Source organism: Sarcophilus harrisii, chromosome 3 (assembly GCF_902635505.1).
Source record: "Sarcophilus harrisii chromosome 3, mSarHar1.11, whole genome shotgun sequence".
Lineage (NCBI taxonomy): Eukaryota > Metazoa > Chordata > Mammalia > Dasyuromorphia > Dasyuridae > Sarcophilus > Sarcophilus harrisii.
Window position 1 is genome coordinate 278686257 of NC_045428.1, and position 17206 is coordinate 278703462.

At 32.2% G+C, this 17206-nt stretch overlaps 2 protein-coding genes across 5 annotated transcripts in view; one reads left to right on the plus strand and one right to left on the minus strand.

Moving 5' to 3' along the window:
- The window catches only part of LOC100918193 (putative protein FAM172B), a 194813-nt gene that overhangs the window by 49995 nt on the left and 127612 nt on the right, over nt 1-17206 (plus strand). The window lies entirely within an intron of this gene.
- SENP7 (SUMO specific peptidase 7) overlaps nt 1-17206 on the minus strand; it is a 156646-nt gene that overhangs the window by 20088 nt on the left and 119352 nt on the right. For all 4 annotated transcript variants that reach the window (XM_031959602.1, XM_031959601.1, XM_031959603.1 and 1 more), the window contains 3 exons: nt 12742-12834; nt 5904-6019; nt 1715-1767 (listed from right to left, as the gene is read on the minus strand). In XM_031959602.1, the coding sequence (XP_031815462.1) occupies nt 1715-1767; nt 5904-6019; nt 12742-12834 (262 nt within the window). The remainder of the gene's footprint in view (nt 1-1714; nt 1768-5903; nt 6020-12741; nt 12835-17206) is intronic.

Genomic DNA, 17206 nt, shown 5'->3' on the forward strand with positions numbered 1-17206 from the left:
ATCTCTGAACCCAAATTGAAGGTTTTATATTCAGTTTCATTAAATTCCATTTTAATACATAAGGTCCACATTAGTCTGGAAACAGGTCAAATTTTTTGTACCCAACCATAATAAATGATACCATGGAGTTTCAGAATGTAGGTCCATTAGAAGAATTAAAGAGCACCCATCTGGAACCTTTATTGACAATGGAATCTGCTCATTAGACCTAAGAAGCCATCAAAGAGAATTCTATATGGAAGGACACAGATGAAACTCCAATATGATCAGCTGCTATCCTCACTGGAAGTGGTTAACCTAGAACAAGTACCAGGCTCCTGATGTGATTTCATTAACCGCACAGTAAAATAGGGATTTAATATGTATCTAAAGCCAGAATGCCTGTATGAATATTCTGTACAGACAGGCCTGAGAAATTATTTCCATAGTATCCAAATTCCTGATTCCTTTGCTTTTCTGGTTTGAGTTGAATCAAGAAGAAATATATAAGACCACTCAAATACTGGTCCAAGAAAAAAAAAAAGTTCCTGGAAGGATGAAACCGGTTGTTAGTTTGTGTTCACCACAAACAAGATAGATCTGAGGAATTGGCCCAAATTAGTTGAACTGTTAGGGGTATCAACTGTTTTTGATAAACAACCCCAGACAAAGCTTAACATGTCTTAGCCTAAGTGTTGCATGCTGAACTTTTCTCATCCTTTTATTGTTACTAAGGAAGAACACTCAAGGAAGAGTAGTACCCTCTCAATAACATTATTACTATAGGAAACTCTGTTCAAAGTTAGAACTTTTAATTCAGAATAGTAATATCTCTCTCACACTAAATTCTCTATAGTCAAAGCAACTATTACTCCTTTCCCTCTGCAGCATCAGAGAGAATAAAGAATTCCCTCTTTCTGCCCTGATAATTGAAATCACAGGTGCACTAATAGCCCCTTAGCACGACAGCAGATGATGTTCAAATTTTGGAGAATCTTCTTAAAATTCTTAAGTTTTAAGTTATCTTTTTCTAGTTTGCTTAAAGGAATGTATATACCCAAGCATAATAAATGATACCATGGAGTTTCAGAATGTATGTATACATACACAAAAACAGACAAGTAAGCAAAGTGTTCAATTCTTAGAAAAAAAATGGTAAGTTCTCTATACTACTTATTATTCTTATGAAAAAAATAAAACTTAAAGCTTAAAACTGTATCATATGAGAATTGTCAATGAATTAGGGTAATAAATAAAATCTAAACTACATCACATTTGTGTAAAATGAATTTAAGAGAGCAGGTTGAGTGAAAACCATAAAAGGCTGATCCTGTAGCAGACCTTAATGATCTTTAACTATAACTCAGATGAAATGTGGAATAAAAGATGTGTTAATAGGTTCATGAATGATACTAAGTTGAGTAATGTTGCCAATCTTTTTAAAAAAAAATTTAGTTTAACCTTGAAGTATTTAGTAGGCAAGATGAAGAATATCTAGGGAGAAATATATCTGGGGAGGAAGAATAAACCATAAAAATATAAGTAAAAAATGATTAGCTAAGAATTAGCATAAGTCTTTATCTCATCCCTTCCCCACCAAAAAAGAAAGTCTAAAAAATAATGGTCTAAGGACCACAATAATCATTGCAATGAATTATCTTAATATGTCCCATTGCCTAGATATCATAGTGGTCTACTAAGTTCTCCTTTCACATCTAAAAAAAAATTCACTTACCTGGGGATCCTCTGTATCTAAGGAGAGTGAGGATGTAATATGTAGATCATTATCTAGTTTGAAATAACAAAACAACATAAGCATTAATTTTAAAAAAATTATATCTAATATTTATTTCATCTCTATACATTTAGTAAAAGAAAAAATATCCTGGACTTATTGGACTTTGTTATTATGCAAAAGTTTAAACAATGGAAAGACTTGATAAAGGCTGATTCTTATCTACAAACATCAAATCTCAGAGGCTAAAACCCATGATAGCTGTGACAATCTTTCTTAAAAGCTCAAAGTACAACAATAAGAAAATGAAATTAAACCTAAGAAATATTTATTACATGAAAGGGTCTGAGCCAAAAATTAGTGATAAAAGGATAAAAAAATGAGCAAAGTTCAAAACTTAAAGAATTTCTATTTTACTGTGGGAGGGGTAGGAGTATAAAGATATGGCATATACATATAAAAGTATAACAAAAAGATGTGTATATATAATTATGCATATGTGCATACCTATATATAACATATCCTTAACTATATACCTATGTGTATATGCCTATATATGCACACTCATTTGTATGTATTTTATCTGTATACATGTTTATATACATATAAATATATATTCTTAAGCCTTTCAGGAATAGAAATGTATATTTATATGCTACGTTTAAATATACTATAAAGTATATTATGGTATGTATGTGTGTGTACATATATATGTGTGCTGAAGAAAGAAATTCTTGAGCCTTTTAGCATCAGGATATATATATACATACAAATACACAAAACACATAAAACATGATAAAATATAAAAAGGCATCTGTATGTTTGTGCATGTATAATTATATGTATATACATATGTTTATGTATTCTTGAACCTTTCAGAATGGTAATGAAAACGTACAAAAACACTGTACAATAAATGTGATATAAAGTGACATCTATGTACATTTGTGTACATATAAACCACACATAAACCAACACACATACATACATATATATTCGTTTATTTATATGTATTATGGAGTTTTTCAGGATGTAGACATACACAAAGATAAAGAGACATCTGCATACATGTATTTGTTATATGTCCATATTTATACAGATGTACATGTATATATAAATATACATATATACACATGCATATGTGTATGTATGTGTATAGGAGTTTTTCAGAATAGAGCTGTATACATACTATACAATAAGTATAATATAAAGAGGCAAGGTAAAGATTCAAATAAAGTGCTATAGCAAAATCTGTGGAGAGAAAGAATAGTTTCAATTGGGAAAATTATGGAAGGTTTAACAGAAGAGGTACCAATTGATCTGAGCCTCAAATAAAGAGAAAGGTTATAATAAGTGGAGATGGGGGAGGGGGAGTAGAGCCAAGATGGCAGAGGAGGAGGAGAGAGGACTTTGCCTGAACTCTTCTTGGCTTTCCTCAGAATCAATACTAGATCAAACCTTTGAATGAATTTTGAAGTGACAGAATTCACAGACATTCAGAGTATAATAATTTTACAACATAAGATATCTTAGAAGGACTTTGGGAAAGGTCTGTATTAATTGGGCAGAGGGGAAACACAGCCCAAATTTGAAGATGCCCAGAGTAGATTGGCCCAGCAGCACTAGGAACCTAGCAAGAGGCTCCTAGCCAAAATATAACAGCTTTGGCTACTCCTTCCTGGTTCAAATGGCCAATGAATTAGCAGAAAAGCTGTGGGACCTCCAAGACAACTACAGAACACAAACAGTGAAGCCATGAATCCCAGCATTAACAGGCAGGACTTTGCCAGGCTCATTCACTCAGTTGGGAAGCCTGCAGCAGCAGCCCTAGCACAGGCTGCCTGAAGCCTGTCGCCCTATAGAGGAAGCTCAGGACAATTTCCCTTGTACCCTAGGAATAGATCTCAACCTTTAAAAATGAGCAAAATAGCAAAAAAAGCTCAGACTACAGAGATCTTCTATAAAGACAGGGAATAATCCCAGAAGAAAACAGCAAATACAAAATGCCTCTAGATGAAGCCTCAAAGGGAAATATGAATTGGTCTCAAGCTCACAAGGCTCTCTTGGAAGAGTCCAAAAAAGATCTTAAAAGAGAGAAGAAAAATGGAGGAAAAAAAGAAAGCTTTTCAGAAGTTTGGAAAAAGAAACAGAAATTGCCTGAAGAAAACTACTCCTTAAAAAATACATTTGGTAAAATGAAAAAAATATACTGAAGATAAAAACTTCTTTAAAAAAAGATTTAGTGAAATGGAGAAAGATAACAAGTGAAGATGAGAAAGGAGTATATTCTAAGCCTGGGAGATATCCTGTGTAGACGTGCACAGATACAGGAAATCAAACGTCAAATTTGGGGAATATTTAGTAGTCCAGTTTGATTTTAATGGAAGTTATAAAACTGAGTGCTATAATTGTTGGTGAAATTGTAAAGTGATCCAGGCATTCTGGATCTATTTGGAACTATTAATTGTGCATACCCTTTGATCTACCACTATCTCTATTGGTTCTGTATTCCAAAGAGATCATAAGAAAAGGACCCATATGTGCAAAAATGTTTGAAGCTCTTTTTATGTCAAGGAATTGGAAATTTTGTAGATGACCATCAGTTGGGAAGTGGCTGAATAAGTTATGGTATATGAATATTATCAAATATTATTATAGTTCTGTAAGAAATAGATGAATAAATTATGGCATGTGAATATTATGGAATATTCTAGAAAAATCTGGAAAAACTTAAATGAACTGATGCTGAGTGAAGTGAACAGAATCAGGAGAACACTATACACAATAATAGCAAAACTGTATGATGATCAGCTATGCTGGATTTAGCTCTTCTCAGCAATACATGATCTAAGGTGATAGCTGTGTAGGTAAAGAAGAAGTAATATTGAAATACTATGGAGGATGAATCAATGGGACGTAATATTTGTTATGTTGTTGTTGTTTGAATATTGGCAAGAAGTTGCTAAAAAGGAAATGGTCAAAGATGACTCAAAATTTTAAGCCTAAGGTAATAGTTTGGAGTTATGAGGAAGTCTAAGTTATGATAACTCCTAATGATAAATGAGGAGGTCTAAGTCACTAAAAATAAAAAGATAAAAGTCCTATGTTGTTCAAAGGATCATCAGTATTATTGCTGAAATAATAACGAATAAGAACAGAAATTAATATGGAGGTAAGAAATGTGATTCAAGTCCTAAACTCATTTTAGTAGTAGGAAAAATGACCTGAGAAATCAATAGATTACAGCAGCAATAATCTAATTTGGACAATAAATCCTTGTAGAATGAAACTTCATTGTGATAGTGGCAAAGGAAGTAGCAGAACCAACCAACTAGAAGTTTTGTTGTTGTTGTTGTTGCTGACCCAACTGTCTAGCCCTTTAGCAGACTATGAGAAGGGAAAAAGTTAAGAGAAGGAGCAGGCAGCTTGAGAGTGGCTGGTAAAGAATGAGAGATCTTTATGAAAAAGTAAAGTTTAACCAGGATCAGAAGATGGGAAAAGAGATGTAAGATGAAAGGAAGTCTGCTAACAATAGAGTAGTGATTCCAGAGAGTATAACAGAAGAGTGTGGCAATAAATAATAGTTAATTGGGGCAGAATTATCTTTTGTTAATGATCGCAGAACTGTAAATTCCAAGAGGTAGTTAGTGAGACTCTGGGAATGTTGCCATTTCATCTGTTTTGTTTTTCATGTTTTGACTATAATGTAATGACTATCTTTAATAATGTTTGTTTTGTCCAAAACATATATATCAACTATAAGATATGGTTTCTCTGGATATATTTAAGCATTATTTTGCATTGTATATTGAGTTCATAGTAGAAAATCTGAATGGGGGAAAAAGAGAACAATTACCTATGAAGGCAACTAATCACTATATACAATTGTTAATAAACACAAGATATGCATGGAGATGAATGGCACAAAATAGAGGTCAGTTGGATTCCACAAAATATTTCTACCTATAGTTCTGTAATTTTAGAAGTGTATATGTCATGATCATTTATTGCTGTAATATAATAGACAAGATTTCCTTGTATGACAGTCAAAGATTTCTTGCTACTCATTTAAAATTTATTTCTAGCTATTGCCTTTAATTTCAAATTGCTTTTTGTAGTCACTCTATTTTAATATTTTGTACTTTATTGCCATGCTCATTAAAAGACTACCATCTATGTTGTATATTACCCAGGGGAGTTTCAAAGTTATGAGACTTGGATTGCTGAGATGACTGGTGTGGAAAATCTTCATACACAGGTCCTTCTAACCATGGAAAACAAATGACTGCAAGATACCAATGAGATCTATTTTTAAAAAAAAAAGAAGAAAGAAAGAAAGAAATAAGTAATATCTTAGGCTCAATCAAAAAATAATCTCAAAGATATTTAATCTTGTTCCATAAAAACATCTGGTAAAATAGGCCTGATAGTTCTCATCTCAATCTAAAAACAATGATTATGAGAAAGCCCTTATAGTAAGCTAAAATTTGCTTCTCTGAAACTTTAATTCATCAAATATAGTTTTATCTTCTAAAGTGGTAGTGTCAAACTCAAAAAGAAACAGGGGCCACTAATCCTTATATAAAGGTCCCATATGTGAACCACATACTAACTTAGTCTTTAAATATAATACTGTATTTTATTGTATTTTCATTTACTTTGTTAAACAAGTATTTCCCAATTACATTATATTTGGAGTGCCAAAATAAACCTAATATCTATACCGTACGTCAGTACTTCAAATAGTTAACAGCTATATTTCCTTCCCATCTCTATCATCACCACTCTACTCGTCTTCATATAATTTCCATTTTCTTCAACAATTTCACATGCACCCTTCACCTCTCTGCTCTGTGGCTATGCAGAATAAGACATTAAGAACTACAGATTATATTCCAGATATAATCTGAAAAGCAGAGAGTACAGTGAGATAATTAGCACTATCAATCTGGATGATTGCTATTGCTATTAATGCAGCCTAAGATTAAATGATTTGTTTGTTTTGGAGTTTTTGTTGTTTTTTTTTTTTTTATTTTACATGCTAATGTTATGCTAATAACTCATTTTGAGCCAACATTCAATTAAAACTTCTGTCTTTTCCTATAGAAAAGACTATTAATCCAGAATTCCATCATCTTTTTTTCAATATTAATTCTATTATCTAATTTATTAGGTATTCTTTTCTACCCCTCTGTGTAACAATCATACAAAGATACAACAAATATATTCTTTTTAATGGCTTCCTCTAAGTTTTTGGTAAAAATGCTTAACTGGACAAAATTAAGGACAAAGCCATGTGGCATTCCATTAGACAACTTTTATCTAATTTAAATTCTTTGCCAATAATAGATCTGTGATTGATTAATCTCTGATACACATGTTTCATCCAACTCAACAAATTGAAGATCATTCATACCTTTTTTATTTTGTATAACTCTCTTCTCCATGTTTCCGCATGAAACATTTAAAGAGGGCAAATCTGGCATGACAAAGGCCTTCTCTAGATCTCTTGATGTTGTAGAGGGCTAATGGAGGTTGGTAATCAAATTTCCCTTGCTCTTGCTACATACCATTTCTTGCTACCTCCATTTCTGGTCATACATTTGTTATATTACATATCTTCTCCAAAATTTTCATTGGTAATATAATGCAACTTACTTATATCCATTGTATATCTACTTTCCTTTGGATGACCAGCAACTTTAATTTCAGAAATTGTTATTCTTCTGGCAGAACACTGGTATTTTAAACAGTGAACTTTTGACTCGGTTAGAAGAGCTTAGAATCTCTATCAGATATCTCGAAGTAGATGTCTCATAAACACTTTAAACTTAGGATATCCAAATCTAAATTTATGTTACTCCAAAACTTCCTTCCTAACTTCCCTTTTAACGATACCAAAAGGGAAAAAGTTAATTTAAAAAAAAAAACACTCTCAAGGGTAAAAGTGTCCTTTCAGTTATGCAGGCTCATGACATAGATGTCATCCTCAAATCCTCATTTTGAGGATCCCCCACATCCAATCAGTTGTCAAGTTCTTTATCATCTTATATAGATATATCTATATCCATTATCATAACAATCGCTCTTACATGTCTCTTTTCTCTTTCAATTTTACCTAACATCAATTTGAAGTTAAATTTCAACCACTCCCACTTGAGTTAATGCAAAAGCCTTCTGATACATTTTTCTACCAGTCCAATCTCTACTCTGCTATTAAATAGATCTTCCTAAGTCAAAGACTTGATCATATCACCACCACTTCAGACCTATATACCCCCATGCAATAAATTCCAATAGTAACTTGTTACTTCCAGGAACAAACATAGAATCCGATTTTCAAAGCTTTTCATAATTTGGCCCCTTTCTATCTTTCAAAGCATTTTATTCCTGACTCTCTTCAATAGTAGTAGACTCTGTGCTGTTATACCTATGACACAACATATCCTATCTCCAAAAATTTTAATTGGATATCTCCCATTTCACAGACACTATTTCCTCATCTTATCTCCGCTTCCTAACTTGTTTGGCTTTCTCTGAGACTCAGTTATTTCTGCAAGAAGGCTTTTACCCAGACTTCCTTAATCTTCATGTCTTGCCTCTGAGATTATGCTCAGTTTATTCTATATGCTTCTCATTATACATAGTTATTTTCCTTCTTTAGTACCTAAAAATAAGACCTTCCAAATTAAATCCCCATATACTTGATGTAGCTAACACCTATGTGCCAGATGCTGGACCAAACACTTTACAAATATGTCATCTGGTCCTCACAACAACCCTATGAAGCAGGTGCTATTACCATTACCCCCATTTTACACATTAAAAAAAAATCTGAGGCAAAAAAAAGTGGCTTAAGCCAGATTTGAAATTAGGTCTTTCTGACTACTGACAGCACTCTTACTACTCCTACCACCTGGCTGCTTCAGATAAGAAAAGGAGAGAGTAAGACAGGGATCCAAGTGATAAATGCTCAATTCTCAATAGGAGAAATGGATGAGAGGCTTTTTTATTTTTGCTCCTGCTTTTGTGATGATAGGGCAAGAACAAGACTGACAGCAGAGGAGAAAATTATAGAGGAACCAGTGTGAACATAATGCATCCAGTGAAAAGACAACAATCTGGCATCTGAAATAACATCACAGAAGTGTGAGAACATGAAACGGAGTTTGTAATAAACTTTGCTAGGGCTGAAGTCTTGCTTATTGTACATTTTGAGATATCAGTTTCTGCAATACACTTTGTATTGTAGTTGGATATTGTACTATTGTAGAAGAAGTAGTTGGGTACCCAACAAAATATGGCTCAGAGGAGGTTGAGGGATTTGTAGGTTCAAAAGGAGAGTTCAATCTTCTACTTTGTGTATGGAAATACTCATTTGGTGCTTAAATTCTGAATTAAAAAAATCAGTTCTATCAAAGAGGGTTCTATAATTCTAAATCACTAAAAAAAAAAAATGTACATTTAAACAAATCTGAAGAGAACTACAACAAAACAATGTAATGAAAATCCAGGGTGAAGAAATTATTAAGAGGAAACAGCCAAAGTAAAAAAAAAAAAAAAAAACTACTGCAATGTGCACTAAAAAAATTGATTTTTGCAATAAAGAGCTTAAAGGTAACTTTAGCGATAGCAAATACAGTTGGAAAATAGGAGAGGAAGCCAGATTACAAGAAACTGAAAAGTGAGTAGGAGTGAGAAAACAGTGCGGGTAATGAATAAAGTTAACTTTTTCTCTGAGTTAAACTATAAAAGACAGGAGAAATAAGGGACACAGTTTTTTAGATGTGAAGGGTTTTTAAGGATATATGACATCTGCAGTGTTGGTATACAGTAGGGAATTAAACTAGCGAATAAGAAGATTCGTTATTTTGTATAAACATACATACACACATTGTCTCCCTCTTTAGAATATTAAATTCCTTGAGGACAAGAACTCTTTTGCTTTGTCTTTGTATTCCCAGTATATAACAGAATCAGGCACATAGTTGGCACTTCATGAATGTTTGTTGACTGATGATCCAATGAGTGATATACTGAAGATTTGATATTAAGGATATAATTAGATAAGTTGACACTGGCAAAAAACTCATTCTCTGAGATTGAACTAAAAAGGAAAGGGAAGAAAGAGTGGGGACAGATAACCCTGAGGTGGTTTTAAACATGGAATCAGAGAAGAAAGGGAGTCTGAAACAGAAGGTAGCAATTTGTTTTAATCAAGTACAAGGCAGAGAAAGAAAGAAATGAGAGAAATGAAGGACAGAGAGACAGAGACAAACAGAGAGACAAAAGAGAGACATGAGAGACAGAGAGATGAGGGACAGAGACAGAGAAACAGAGAGAGACAGAGACAGAGACAGGGAGAGAGGGACAGAGAGACACAGAGAGAAACAGAGAGAGATGAAAGATGAAAGAGAGAGAAAAAGGGAGGGAGGGAAAGGGAGAAGGAATAAGAGAGGGAGAGGGAGGAAGAGAGGGAAAGAGAGGGAGGGAGGTATAAGAAGCCGGAGGCTTATAATAATTGCAGTGGGAAGTGTGATAGAGAGTAAGTCAATGAAAATTAAAGGGGAGGCACATAGGTAATGAGGGCCCCATTGGAACTAGATAACAAAGTGGCAGGGGACTCGGGTAGCATGGTTACATGAGTTACTCCAGGTTGTTCAGATGCACAGGAGCAAAAGCAGAGAAGCATATGATAGAAGTAATCAAAGATTAGATCACAGAGATAGTAGAACAAAGATTTAAAATGTTCAAGTTTTTGAGATAGTGTACAGTTACTTTGGTTTACTTAAGAATTTTGAAGGAAAATGAGACCAGAGTAGCAGAAATGGCTTGGGGATAAAGGAAGGAATGGAGTGACTGATATTATAATTAGGATAGAAAGTGGGTTTTGGAAGAATGAAGCATGGGGAAACCTAATGTTTCCTAACATGTGTCATGTTAGATACATGAATTTCAGAGTTCTAAATTATAGATGTGAAACACTTGTAATAACAAGAACAAGGAAATGATCATCCTTATTTGTGACTGAGATGGAATGAAAGTGCAGACCACAGAAGTTGAACTTGATAAAGTAGGAAGCAAGATTATAATGAAAAAACATTCACATATAGAAGGAATAATGGGAAGAATGTTGCTAATGAGTTGTCAGGAAGAAATATATAAGACCTTCCTCTGATATCTACTGGTTGTATAACCTCAGCAAGTGACTTATGTCATCTTGCAAGCAACTCTTGAGACTATGAATTTCAGAGAAGGTGCTAATCTACCTTCAGAGATATTTATCATGGAGCTTCCCAAACACTAATGAAATCAATGATCCATTCCAAACAGAAAAATCAACATGTAAATTTAAATATATATAGGCCATGTTTGATATATAGCAAATAGTGACTCAGATACTAAACTTCTTCAAAAGGAGGAAGCTGTCACCAAGATCTAGACAAGATTATATAAAAGGATGGAGTGAAATTCAAAGGAAAGAGGTCATTAAGTGAAGGTGATATAAGTGAAGGAGGTCCTAAAATATAGAAACATTATAGTGATTTGGAAAAAAATGCTTTGTAGCCTTAATACCCTAGAAAAATGGGAATCATATTATTTTTCAAGATTTTTCTTTTATCCTTACCATCTTGCTCTCATACCAACTTTCTCCTAAATTGGTTGTCTTTTAACTGAACTACCACTTTCTGAGCTATATAGGTTCAAAATCTTAAATCTTCTTCCATATCTCACTCTCCTTTCCCTCTTTTATACAATGTTAACTAAGTCCTACAAAATTTGCAATATCAAACCAATGTTTTTTTCATTTTCAACTTAAATTTCCTAAGTACTTCCCACCTGGACTATTAGAATAGCCTTCCACCACTTGTGAAGGTTATTGATCTATCAACTTCAATAATAAAGCATTATGACATCCACATAAAAGTTGGAGGAGATCATGGATCATCTAAAGGATATCATCTAATCCAACTCCCACATTTTATAAATATGGAATTCAGTCATACAGATGATGAGTGGGAAAGTTGGGAACAGACCTTCACTATTCTGGCTCTAAATGCCATTTTATTTCCACTGTATCACCTTTATGCCTTATGCATCTGCCAGATTCATATTTCTAAATCAAAATTAATCAAATCAAATTATGTACCGGCTTGAAAACTTCTACTGGTTTTCTCTTCTGAATCCAGAGGACCTGGATTCAAATCTTAATTTATAATTACAATCTGTGGGAACAGAGGCAGCCTCATGCCTTCTATTAGACTGTTAGTTCATGCATAAAACACATGAAGATGGCCTGAACAACTTCTGGGGTCCCTTCCAGATCACTGTAATTCTATGATTCATATCACATCGCTCTCCTACTACAGATAAACCATGAGTTTTTACTTGTGTACATAGACACCTCTACACAAGATGTTTCCTCTACCTGCAATGCCCTTTCCCTATTTCCATCTGTCAAAACCTTCCCCATTATTTCATATCCATGTTACATCCAACCTCTTTCACGAATCCTTCTCTAATCCTTAGTTGAATATGATGGCTGTGTCCTCTACAGCCCCTCTGCTCCTGACCCCAAGGTAGCTCAATCTTTGTCACTTCCACTTCTTTAGGAGTTCTTGCTATGAGAGGGTTTACAAAACTTATGACTACTGGATAAGTATATATTATAAAATTGAGGAGAGACTCTTGAAAAGTCTTATTGTATATTCAGTCAGGGCAACATTCCCTTCTCTCTTTGAGCATGAGAATTCAAAAAAATCAAACTGTTTTCCCAAAAGTTCTTTTAAAATGTTCAATTCATTCCACATCACATTGAGTTCTAGAACAAGAGAATTCTGGTTAATTACAATGTAGTATATACAAAAATATATATGTAGTATATGTAGTATACTGACTTACTTTTGTGAGGACATATTAAAAACAAAGCTGAAAATTTAGAAAATGATATCTTTTAGTGCACCTAACATCTAAAAGAACAGCATCTTCTAAAAACTCTTTTTAAAAAAAATAATAGCCAAACTTACGCCTCATTTACAGGTACAAAGATGTAATCTTTATTAAAGATGTTTATATGACGAGTCCATGTACGTACTCTTTTATGTCTTCTTTGAGCCATTCTGTGAATATGAAAAAAAACATATTTTGGTTCCATAAATCAGTCACTCAAAAGCATCTGTTAAGTTCTTAAAATGTGACAGGATTTTTCTTTAATGTTTTGGAACTTCTGACTTACTGTTTTTTAAAATCTCTATACAATGTTTTCCATGGGTAATGATTTTAGCAAAATCTTTTGCGTAACATTTCTTTTTTAATTTATTTCCTTCTAATAAGCAAAATACAACAATTTTAGGCTACCATACTACAACAATTTTAGGCTACCATACTTAAAATAATTCATAACTTTATACCCCTAAACAAATAACTACTGCAACTTGATTGTTAAAGCAGGCATTATAACTTCATATATAATAGCAGTAAATTCAATGGCATTATGAATATAAGATTTAGTCACTTGATGATATGTACATCCCACATACAAACTTATTCAGTAATTAAAGAAATCTCAAAGATATGCTTTCATCATGAATCAATTACCAACAGCAAATAAGGGAGAATTTTATTTTGAGGATATAATATCAAGGACATCCAAGTAAATTATTTACAGACTCAATTTGTTTACATAAAACAAATGTTTGGGGTAGATTGTACTTAATCACAAATTACATGGGCAGAATTTTCAGAAGATATTTTGTTGTTCCAAAAGCACACTGTTGATGAAGTTGTGAATGAGTCCAACAATTCTGGAAATTAATTTGAAACTATGCCCCAAAAGCTATAAAACTATATATATATCCCTAGACTCAGAGATGCTATTAATAAGTATATAACCAAAAAGAACAAAGAAAGAGAAATCAAAAAAAAAATTTCTAGGAGCTATTTTTGTAGTGGCAAAGAATTGAAAACTGAAGGGATGCCCATCAATTGTGGAATGGCTGAATACATTATAGCAGATGAATGTGATAAAATACTATTGTTCTATAAGAAATGATGAAAGTGATGATTTCAGAAAAACTTAGGAAGACTTGCATGATGCAAAGTGAAGTGAGCAGAACCAGGAGAACATTTTATACAACAGCAATACTGTAAAGATAATCAACTTTGAAAGACTTAGTAACTTTGATAATACAACAATCAACCAAATTCCAAAAGACTCATGATGAAATATGCTATCTACCTCCAGACAGAAAACTGGGACTCAGATTACAGATTAAATCATATTTCCATTACTTTTTCTTTTTTGCTTAATTTTTCTTGGAACATAGCTAATGTAGGAGTTAGTTTTGCATGTTTATACATAGTTGTAATGAATTAGGGTTTTTTTCCTTCTCAGTGGATAGGGGAGGGGGAAGAAGGAGGAAGTGAATACAAAAACTAAAAAAAACAAAAAAAAACAAAAAACAAAACTAATTTTAAAAAGAATAAAGATACATGAGAAAAGAAATATTGTTTATGTCTTTCTCTATTTGCTATAATTATATTTTAAAATAACATAAATTATTAATAAAATGAGTAAGAACTTCTAAAACATATTGCTAATTTGGAGTAGGGCAGCAATTGGGGAAGGAAGATGAAGGAGGAAGAATACTAGTAGTGAAAATAGAAATCCTCTTTTTACAATCAATCACAGTGAGATTTGTGGAAGAATAGAAGAATTATCAGTTAAAATACTTGTTCACAGTTATTGGAATGAAAAAAGTGGGATGAAAAGAAATAGAATATGTCATCTGTTTAATGAGAGGATCTTATGGTCCCAAAGAGACCATAAAAAGAATGCATGTCTATTGGGATGGGGTAAAAAAAAGTGTGAAATTGAGAAGACAATAAAAATTTGAGATTTAGCACAAGATTAAATTTTAAGATCTAAACATATGTTCTTGATCATAAATACTAGACTAGAGAATGTAAATAAATCAATAAAAATTCATCATTTCTCTTGGAAAACAACTCCAAAATACCTACCATGTCAATGGTAGGTCAATAACACCATCTACATATGTAAAAAGTTACAGTGCATACTTTGAGATTCAGGATATGGAAGCATAATATCAACTACAGACAAAGTAGTGACAGTTTCTTCCTGTAAAGACCTTTGTCTGATCAACTGACACAAGGAAAGAAATTTTTGGTGACTGTACTATCACTAATGATAGGGCTTCACTAAATGACACTGAAGATGACCAAAAAGAAACCATCAAAGAATTCCAATCTTCTAGAGAGATTAGCTTCAATTTTTGTTTAATGTAATAGGCACCATAAAAAGTTACTATGCTTTTATTTACTGGATCTCAAATCAATTTAAAGTATATCAGATATGAAATACAAGTACTTTCACAAGAATTTTTTTACTTCTTGCCAATAAATTGTTTGATAGCAGTAAAAATAATATTTTCTATTTAGCTTAATGAAATTCAACACATAATACAAAAGGACCCAATTTTAAAGGACTAATTCTGTAAAGTAGTATAAAAATTGAAAGTTTGATAAAACAATATTATTGAACAATTCTTACAGATATAAGTAGACTACCCAAAAGAATGTACTTGTTATAAAATATATGTGTATATGTCTGTGTGTGATAAAGAGATCTCTAAAAAAACAGACAAGTAAAGAGAACATTATTATAATGGAGAGGCTCCAGGCTAGATAATATACTCGGCACTTAGTTCTCAACGACTATTTCAGCCCAAAGTGAGTAGCACTTCCTTCTCTGAACTCCTAACAAAATGTGAGACCATATTATATAATAGTTTATTTTGTTTGCTAATAATTTAATAATGTTTGCCTTGACTTTCTAATAAAATTTTAAGCTTTTCAAGGGCAAAAGAATATCTTATGTTTTCTTTAGTATTCCTAAAAATGCTACTTAAAGAATAGATTCTCAATGCTTGTTGATTAACTGGTTGGTGAAATCTGGCTCTATACCAGGAAATTTGATTTCATGTTAGTGAAGAAATAAAATTCAAGATCCATATGTAATTTAAATTAAATTTACTATATTTGTAGAAAAATAAAATAGTATAATATCTATTTTAAAATGAAATCAAAATGCAGTCCCTAAATAATACAATTAGATATCCTGGGAAATTTTTACTCTTAAAAAGAATATAATGGAGCAGAATCTAATTTGTCTTACTTAGTTTTTCAGGGGAAAATAATCCATTTAGGTAAATACCTCAGAAGAAAACAACCTCAACATAAGATATTACATCAATGTAAAAAACAATTTTATGTACACAAAATTTTAAATGCTAAATTATTAAAAGTCTAAAATGCTAAATGTACTTTTATATTACCCTTGCTTCATATATTTACCTAGCTCTACTCCCAATTTTCATGAGAAAATGTAACTGTTCTCTTTATTTTATTCTGGAAGGGCCACCCTATCAATAACATTGACAGTTCTAATCCTTATATTTCAAAGTAGGATTTTAAACATATCATGTAACAAATCATGGTAACAGTGTGTGCGTGTGTGTGTGTGTGTGTGTGTGTGTTTAGGGGCATTAATTACTGGGCCTGTGGTTTGGGGAGAAAAGTGTTCAATCTCTATTTTACTAAGTTCATTCTAAGCATAGTACTGTACTGCTACAAGTAAAGTGACATGATATAAACAAAATTACAGAAAAAAGTAACTTATAGTTTCAAATAGTCTCACTACATTTAAACTTATCACTAATTTTACTTATCCAGGTGACTGTTTCAAATCTTTTTTTTATAGTGGCAAAGAATTGGAAACAGAGAGGTAATGGATTCAAGATGTAGAATGAAATATAGAATGTTCCAAAAGTCTTAGTACAGAACTGTATGTAAAACTTATCTTGGATACTTAATATCCATTTTGGTCATAGATACTGTAGAAATTTGTTTTGGTATACTATGAATATACAAGAGTTTTATTTTTCTTCTTTTCTTCTAAGTGTTTAATCATTGAAAAATATTTCCTTTTAAATTCATTAATAAAGAGAAGCAAATTCAAAGAAATTCAAAGAACTAATTACACCTATCAAGTGAACAAATACAATTAAAAGCAAAGAAGTTCAATGATGGTGAGATTATGGAAGAATAGATACAATCATTACTGATGAAATTATAAACTAGGATAGCTAGCAATTTTTTGGCTAGCAATCAGAAAGTACATGATAAAATTACAGCAATAATTATGTCCTCTGTCCCAATAATTCCCCTGTTGCAGTGTGCTCTAGAAATATTAATAGGAAAAAATCTAGCTATACAAAGAATTTCATATCATATTTAAAAACTGAAAACAATGTCCAAAAATAGGAATTAATAAATTATTGTACTTTAATGCAACACTATAATGTATTTATGACTAAAAAGTATAAAATACATACAAATATGTGATATTTATAACTTTCATGTTATAAAAATTATTTTAAAACACCTATATGAATAACGCAAAGAAAAAAA